Here is a 9,208-nt window from a genome sequence, read left to right as displayed (position 1 = left end):
GTGGTTTTGTGTGCTAGGTGTCCTACAGGGCCCAGCGGCGCAGCCTCCCCAGTTACCTGAGGTGGACACTCTTGGTGCACCCCCTTGTGGGCTTTGTGCACAGTCTTGTTGTAGTTATGCCTTGGTTGTTTTAGGTGTCACTGGGAGGAATTGACCTCCAGGCCAATTGGCAGTGAGAATCAGCTGTGTCTGCAGTGGGAGAACTTCTGTGCTGAAGACACCCTTCTGGGGCAAGACTTGCTTCAGTGGGGCTTTGGTGCTCACTGAGTCTGCCCCCTGAGTGTGTTCCTTATGAATTTGAGGAGTTATAATCTGGGTGGTCCCACTCTGACCACTGGATACACTGGCTCTTGGATCTAAGGAGGTGCTAATTAAGCCTCTTCCTGAGGTTACCCAGCAGGAGCTACGAAGAGATATGCAGATTCCCCTTCCTTTTTTGGGGGTTTGGGGGTGCCCAGATGAGGCCCAGCTGAGAAGCAATGCAAGTTGCTGTGGGGCCTTGGGCCTTCTCTTGGAAGTTCTGGGTCTGTCTGGCCCAGCTGCAATTTGTTAGGTAATTGTCAGTTTGCAAAGGACCCAGGCATTCATATGCAAAAGGCTTTGCAGCAGCCTGGAAGGGGCGGGGGTCTCGGAATCAACAGGGCGGAGCAAGCAGCTATGGCTGATTCTCAGCCCTGCCCTAAGGGCCGCGCGTCTCAGTGTCCTGGTAATTGCTGCCAGCACCTCTGAGGGAAAGCCGTCCTCAAGTTCCGAGTTCTGCCTGCTGCCAGACCGTCCAGTTTCTCCCCGTATGAGTCTTGGGACCCCAGAGATTTCCCGGAACCGGAGTTCAGAGCAGTCGGGAGCTTGTGACTCCCTCCCGATTCAAAAAGACAGCCGCGTCCTCAGGTGCCCGCCCCTTTCCGCGCGCGCCGGAGCCTCTGTACCTCTGCACTTCACTTTCGTAGTTCCTCTGAGTCTGTGTGCTCTTCTCTTTCCTTCTAGTTGTAGAGTTTCCACTCAGCCAGCCTTCCTGTGGTTCTGGATGATGACCGTTCTCCCTTTTAGTTGTATTTTTGAAGTTGTTGTCGGAGGCAGCAATTTCCGGTGTTTTTCTATGCCGCCATCTTCTTATGAGTCTTGTTAGTAAATTTTAATAGTGATAATTGCTTTCAGATTTGAGTTGGTTTTAACTAACATATATCTTTCGATGTTTTTAGATGCCAACCAGGCCCGTGCCAAGTTATATTCAAAGACCAGATTATGCTGATCATCCTTTAGGTGAGTTTTGCGATGCTGATTCCTCAGTTTTCAGCTTGTGAGCCTGATGACCACTGCAAAGAAAGGAGTGCTTTTCTTTGGAAAATTTTTCAGTGCTGGATTCCTTTTTTTTGTTTTTTGTTTTGTTTTTGTTTTAGTGCTGGATTTCTAGTAAATGTAAACATAGCTTTTTAAGACACACTAGAACATTTGAGAAAATTAAAGACTCTTCCAAGAAATCTACCCAATTCTGAAAATAATGTTTAGATGTTAAGACTACATTCAACATAATATTGAATTTTGTGTTTTTATATCGAATTCTAGATTTAAAAAAAAAACATTTTGATTTAACATGTTCTATACTTTAATTAAATAAAACGTATTTAGATAAAAACAGATTGTGGAGGCCTCAAATGAATGCCTAACTAAAGACTGGTCTGTAGAAGTAATAGAACCTAGTATTAATGGCAATGATTACAGTAGTATTGATGATGATTCGGTAAGTGATATTTGTTCATAACTATATGTCAGGCACTATGCTAAGTTCTCACGTGTTACTTCTGGGGTGGATTCTGTTGTCTTCTCCGTTTTATAGATAATGATGGTGAGAGACCCAGAGAAGATAGGTAATTTGTAGCACAAGTGGAGCAGTCTCTGATTGTAGGGCCTGTAGGCATAACTTAAGTGGATTATATGAAATTACTGATTTTGCATGTCAGAAATGGTTGAATATTCATTTTCTTGTGGTTTAATCTGTTAAGTTGCCTTTGTTCTCTAAGAAGTGGCGAACCATATTACATTTTTATGAATATAATTTAAAAACTTAAACTTCACTATTTCAGATACATTGAAGGAAAAGATAGTCTGAATGATAGATAGCTCTTGAGGATGTATAAGTTCATTACTCTGTGTTTAATATTTTTTAAAAATAGTTTTTCTTATTGAATTCAGAGAGAGGAAGGGAGAGGGAGAGAGAGATTAGAAACATCAGTGATGAGAGAGAATCATTGATCGGCTGCCTCCTGCTGGGGATCGATCCTGTAACCCAGGCATGTGCCCTGTCCTGGTTCATGGGTCGACGCTAAACTATTGAACCACACCAGCCAGGCTGTATTTTACATATGTGTGTGTGTGTGTGTGTGTGTGTGTGTGTGTGTGTGTATATATATATATATATAAATAAATAAATAAATATCTTTTATTGATTTCAGGGAGGAAGGGAGAGGGTAGAGAGTGGGAGAGATAGAAATATCAATGATGAGAGAGAATCATTGATTGGCTGCCTCTTGCACACCCTCCCACTGGGGATCGAGCCCGCAACCGGAGCATGTGCCCTTGACCAGAATTGAACCTGGGACCCTTTGTCCACAGGACGACACTTGCTGTACTGAGCCAAACCAGCTAGGGCTATTTAATATTTTTTAATGTAGTTTTTTCCCTCAATATATTTTATTGATTTTTTACAGAGGGGAAGGGAGAGGGATAGAGACTTAGAAACATCGATGAGAGAGAAACATCGATCAGCTGCCTCCTGTACACCCCCTACTGGGGATGTGCCTGCAACCAAGGTACATGCCCTTGACTGGAATCGAACCTGGGACCCTTCCCTCCGCAGGCTGACGCTCTATCCACTGAGCCAAACCAGTCAGGGCTTAATGTAGTTTTAAAATCAACATAGACATGGTAAATTCAGATAGGATAAAATGTTACATAGTGAAAAGTAAGTCGTACTCCCCAGAGGTAGAATCACTATTAACAGTTTCTTGCAAAACTTTCCAGAGATCTTTTTTTAAAAAAAAATACATTTCTTTATTGATTTCAGAGAGGAAGGGAGGAGAGAGAGAGAGAAACATCAATGATGAGAGAGAATCATTGATTGGCTGCCTCCTGCACACCCCCTACTGGGGATCGAGCCCGCAACCCAGGCATGTGCCCTTGGCCGGAATCGAACCCGGAACCCTTCAGTCCGCAGGCTGACGCTCTATCCACTGAGCCAAGCCGGCTAGGGCTCCAGAGATCTTTTACATGTGTATGCACATTAGCCCCTCACCCCAATTATACACAGTAGGACCAAACTATATACACCTTTTCACCATGCTTTATTCTTTTTTATTTTCACCTTGTTTTATTCTCTTAATAGATCTTATAAATATTCTTTTTAATGACAAGTATTTCATTATGTGGATACATCATAATTTATTAAACCAGGCTCCTCCTACTAATGTATGTTTAGATTATTTCCAGGTTTTCACTTGTTTGACTGTAGTAACTATTCTTGCATGTGAGAGTATTTCTGTAGATCAGTTGCCTAAAGTAAAACACCTAGATCAAGGAATACATGTATTTTTTTTATTTTGAAAGCTATAACAAATTTTAGCAATTTTGCCAGTTGTCATTTTTATTAAAAATCATATAGGAGTCTTTTTTTCCTTATCTTCCCTAACATAGACTGTTTTCAAACTATATGAGTTGTGCTAATCTGAAAGATGCTATTTTGTGTTAATTTGTATTTTTAAATTATGAAGAAGATTGAACATCTTTTTATACATCTGTCTATTCATCTTAGCCCTTTCCCAATTAGGTTACTAGTTTTTTTCCATACTGATTTATAAGTGTTCTTTTTCTACTAAGGAAAATAATCCTTTGATGTGTGTTCTATAAAAGGTTTTTCCCAATTGAACATTTTGTCTTTGTTTATAGCATTACATTTATGGCAAACTTTCAACATTTTTCTGTAATAAAATTTATCAGTGTTTTCTTTGAGGTGTTTATAGCTTAATGACTTAGGAAGACTTTTTTGATTCAGAGATTATTATAAAATGACTAGAGGCCCGATGCATGAAATTTGTGCAAGAGTAGGCCTTCCTTCCTCCAGCTGCTGGCACCGGCTTCCCTCTGGCACCCAGGACCCAGGCTTCCCTCGCAGCCCCAGCTTCATCTGGAAGGATGTCCGGTCTAATTAGCATATTATGCTTTTATTAATATAGACTAGAGGCCCGGTGCACAAAAATTTGTGCACTCGGCGGGGAGAGGGGGTCCCTCAGCCCGGCCTGTGCCCTCTCGCAGTCTGGGACCCCTCGGGAGATAACGACCTGCTGGCTTAGGCCTGCTCCCGAGTGGCAGAGGGCAGGCCCAATCCCTAGGTGCAGCCCCTGGTTGAGCTCAGAGCAGGGCTGATTGGGGAGTTGGGGCGCCGCCCCCTGTCATGCACAGAGCAGGGCGGATCGGGAGGTTGCGATGCCACCCCTAGTCACGCTCAGGGTAGGGCCGATTGGGGGGTTGGGGCACCGCCCCCCTGTCACACTCAAGGCAGGGTCGATAGGGAGTTGCGGCGCCATCAGGGGGGTTGGGGCTCCGTACCCTGTCATACACAGAGCCGCAGGGATCAGGGGGTTGGAGAGCTCCCCCCTGTCACGCACAGAGCAGGGCCAATCAGGGGGTTGAGGCGCTCCCCCCTGTCACGCACAGAGCAGGGCCCATCAGGGGGTTGGGGAGCTCCCCCCTGTCACGCATAGAGCAGGGCCTATCAGGGGGTTGAGGAGCTCCCCCCTGTCACTCACAGAGCAGGGCCGATAGGGGGTTGGGGCGCCGCACCCTGTCACACACAGAGCCGCAGGGCTATCAGGGGGTTTGGGCGCTGCCCCCTGTCACGCTGATCCCAGTGCCGGGAGGCTTGCTGCTCCGCTGATCCTGGTGCTGGGAGGCATATTACCCTTTTACTATATAGGACAGAGGCCTGGTGCACGGGTGGGGGCCAGCTGGTTTGCCCTGAAGGGTGTCCTGGATCAGGGTGGGGGTCCCCACTGGGGTGCCTGGCCAGCCTGGATGAGGGGATGATGGCTGTTTGCATCTGGTCAGCCCTGATCACTGGCCAGGCCGAGGGACCCCACCCATGCACGAATTCATGCACCAGGACTCTAGTGTGTAAATAAATTTTCCAATCTCTTTTTAAAAAAAAATATATTTTATTGATTTTTTACCAAGAGGAAGGAAGAGGGATAGAGAGTTAGAAACATCGATGAGAGAGAAACATCGATCAGCTGCCTCCTGCATACCCCCTACTGGGAATGTGCCTGCAACCATGGTACATGCCCTTGACCAGAATCGAACCTGGGACCCTTGAGTCCACAGGCCGATGCTCTATCCACTGAGCCAAACCAGTCAGGGCTATCCACATTTATCTAAAAATATTAGTCTATGGTTTGTTATATTCTTTTTGTCAGATTTTGAAATAATTATTATACTGGCTCTAATATTTTTAAATATATGAATAATTTGAGTTAAGGTAATTTTATTAATGAAGATTCTTAGGGCAATATTTTTCAAGTATTTTTTAATACTTTTTACTGTAACCCAAAGTGAGAAATATATTTTATAATATGATCTGTATATAGGCGTGTGTGTGTGTGTGTGTGTGTGTGTGTAAATTAACAAACATTTCATAACAGTACTTACCCCTACTCTATATGATATAATCTATTATTTTCTATTCCATTTATTTACCTTATGGATCACAAACAGCAGTTTGAAAAACACTGACTTAGGTTCTTATTAAAAAAAATAAATGTGTATAATTGACTCATCAGTTGTTGGTATATAGTTTCCTTATTAGATGATGGTCATGAAAGCAGTTTGTAAATTGTGTGGTATTATTCAAATGTGAATAATTTACTAACCTTTACTAGCACACTGCCTGTCATGTAATAAGTACTCCATATTGACTGAATTCTCATAGATCTGTAAATTTCTTCTTTAGAATTCGCCCTTCAGTTTACTTAGCAAATTTTTTTTTATGTTGAAAATATTTTTTCAAAAAAAATCCAACCGGGATCCTCCTAAATTATGAAATATCATTATGTGAAATAGTGAAACTTGACTATTATTATGTCATCAGGGAGATAATTATGCCTAATACTATATCTTCCCATTCATTTGGCTTTATTTACTGATTTTCCTTTCCAGGAATGTCTGAATCTGAACAAGCTCTTAAGGGTACTTCTCAAATTAAATTACTCTCAGCAGAAGATATAGAAGGGATGCGACTCGTATGTAGGGTAAGAGTTTTTTACCTCATGGGTTAGAGCACGTTTCAGCAGTTACTAGACAGGAAGGCAGTGACTTGCTGAATTACAAAGGGTGGATGTGCTCTGTAGTAAGGCTTTGACTAGCCGTACTTGCTTTTTATTAAACTACTAGAGGCCTGGTGCACGAAATTCATGCACTCGGGGTGGGGGGGGTCCCCCAGCCTGGCCTGTGGCCTTTCACAGTGAGGGAGCCCCATGATTTATCGCCCCAAAGATGTAGGCCCCGCCCACCCATCTGGGGCTCCTTGATGGATTGCCCCAAAGAGGTCGGCTGGAGACGGGGTCCTGCCTCCATGCCGCGTGGAGCCGCAGGACCCCCAGGCCTCACCATGCGGAGCCACCGGGACCCGCCTCTGTGCCACGCATGCAGCGTCAAGTTCCTGCCCGCTGCGCACGCAGCCTCCTGGTGATGGATTGTGATGGCGTGAGGGCATGATGACCATTTGCATATTAGCTCTTTATTAGATAGGATTGTTACTATATAGTTCTGTACAACAGCTGTTATCTACTTAAATAATCTATTTGAAAATTAATATGGCAGGAAGTATATATTCAGTTGAGAGTCTATTTCTGTTATCCCTTATTGATTTTTTTAAAAATATATTTTATTGATTTTTTACAGAGAGGAAGGGAGAGGGATAGAGAGTTAGAAACATTGATGAGAGAGAAATATCAATCAGCTGCCTCCTGCACACTCCCCACTGGGGATGTGCCTGCAACCAAGGTACATGCCCTTGACTGGAATCGAACCTGGGACCCTTGAGTCCGCAGGCTGATGCTCTATCCACTGAGCCAAACCGGTTAGGGCCATCCCTTATATTTTTAAAGAATGTAGTTTTTGTGACATTTTGTCATCTTATTTTCACAAGTCATTATAACTTAGGGCAGAGTTTAAGGCTTAAAGTTCAGCTAAAGATCCTATTGTGAAATACCAATGCAGTGTAGTATTTAGGCTGATACTTATTAAGTGAAGTCACATGTTCACATTTTTCTAAAGAAAAAAGGAAGAATTGTTATTGTTTGTTTGTTGTTTATTTAATCCTCACTTGAGGATATTTTTTTCCATTGATTTTTAGAGAGAGTGGAAGGGAAGGGGAAAGACAGAGAGAGAAACATTGATGTGAGAGAGACACATTGATTGGTTGCCCCCCACTCACGCTCCGAACGGGCTGGGGGATCAAGGCTGCAACCTGAAATACATTGCCTTGACCAGGATCGTGACTCTTAAGTCCGCAGGCCAGTGCTCTAACCACTGACCAAACCGGCTAGGGTGATATTGCTGATTTAGAAATGATCCTTAAAGTTTTTATTCAGTGCTTAAAAGTGATTGGATACCAATTTTCTTTGATAATCTGGAGAAATTTTGTTTCCATCACTTATGTGCTGTGATTCTTTGAAGGAAATCATCTATTCTTTTACTTCCCTTTCCTTCCCCATTACAGAAATATGACAGGACTCAATCTCTACCAGTTGATCATTGTGTAGACTACTTAACATGTGCATTTTCACATAGAAATCAGTCAGACTTACTTATTAAGCTTTTTACTAGCTAGCCCAATTTTATTTATGTATTTACACACACGTGTATTGATGGGCATTAGAAATACAAATGGTTTTAAAATGGAGCTGCAGGATTATAACCTTTAAGGTGAGGTGCACTTTATGAATCTTCACAAAATCTGTGATAGGGCAGAAGGTACAGATTTCTGTTTTTATTTCCTTTCTTCTGAAATGTAATAAGGGTTTCTCTTTTACAGCTTGCTAGAGAAGTCCTGGACATTGCTGCTGGGATGATTAAACCAGGTGTAACTACTGAAGAAATAGATCATGCTGTGCACTTAGTAAGGACTTTACTTTTATGTTTGAAAATGTTTCGCATTATTTAATGTTTTAGAGTACTGAAAATTAAACTTAAGTTCTGAATGTCTAAAGTAACTTGGCTATGTTAATTTGAAAGCAAAGTTTTACTTTGTTTTAAATGTGGAAAATATTCAGCGGTCATTATTTCCATCTTTAAGTGTCTGTGAAATACCTTGTTTCTGAAACCTCACATTTCATAACATTTTAGTTTAGCTTTTATAAAATGATTAATTTATTGGTGCTTGAACTAAATCATGCCACTACATACATCAAATACTCTGAAATAAAAAGAATACAAGTTCTGAAACTAGTTAGTGGAAAAAATATTCCCTTTCATACCCACAATAACAAGGCAGTAAGTAGACCAGACACAGTATGGGGCAAAAGTAGGTTTATAGTTGTGAGTATACAAAACACAGTTTATTCTTGTATTATTTATTAATTATTGTATTATTTTCCATACGAATAGCTGTAAACCTACTTTTGCCCCACCCTGTATTTGTAGTAAATATGATCTAGACCCTACAGTAGACGAGTGTACACTTTATATGAATAAATGGTTCACAAAAGAAGAGCAATAACTAGTTAAGAAATCACCTGGAAAACTAATTTTCTCTGGTCATAAAACAAATGCAAATCATGAAGCTCTATATTATTAAGTATTTTTTAAAATGCTTATTATATCCACTACCTTTTTGGGGATGATGAAATGTGGTGGTATGATTGTAAATTGGGACAACACTTTTGAAAGGAAATTTGACAATGTGTCTTGAGCATAAAAATGTTTTTAAAAATATATTCAGAATTTTATAAACCCTGACTTTTGGTTATTGTTCCATATGTGATAAAATACGTAGTGTGCAGTAATAGCACCTTGCGTCCTCCTGTGGGCAGGTGCTCTTTCACGTGCTTCTTTTACTTAGTCACTTAATACCCTCAACAACTCCACGAGATAGATGCTGCTAGCACCTCCATTGCATAGGTAAGGAAACTGAGACAGAGAGGTTAACTTCCTACGGTTACAC

General features: G+C 41.7%; 1 protein-coding gene across 3 annotated transcripts in view; it reads left to right on the top strand.

The window, feature by feature from the left end:
* METAP1 (methionyl aminopeptidase 1) overlaps nucleotides 1–9,208 on the top strand; it is a 37,802-nt gene that overhangs the window by 12,190 nt on the left and 16,404 nt on the right. For all 3 annotated transcript variants that reach the window (XM_014465720.1, XM_023763917.1, XM_023763918.1), the window contains 3 exons: nucleotides 1,200–1,260; nucleotides 6,202–6,293; nucleotides 8,081–8,164. In XM_014465720.1, coding sequence (XP_014321206.1) covers nucleotides 1,200–1,260; nucleotides 6,202–6,293; nucleotides 8,081–8,164 — 237 coding nt within the window. The remainder of the gene's footprint in view (nucleotides 1–1,199; nucleotides 1,261–6,201; nucleotides 6,294–8,080; nucleotides 8,165–9,208) is intronic.

This window comes from Myotis lucifugus, unplaced genomic scaffold, assembly GCF_000147115.1.
Source record: "Myotis lucifugus unplaced genomic scaffold, Myoluc2.0 scaffold_308, whole genome shotgun sequence".
NCBI classification, from domain to species: domain Eukaryota; kingdom Metazoa; phylum Chordata; class Mammalia; order Chiroptera; family Vespertilionidae; genus Myotis; species Myotis lucifugus.
Note: the sequence above shows the minus strand (reverse complement) of the source record. Positions and strands in the feature narration are given on the sequence as shown.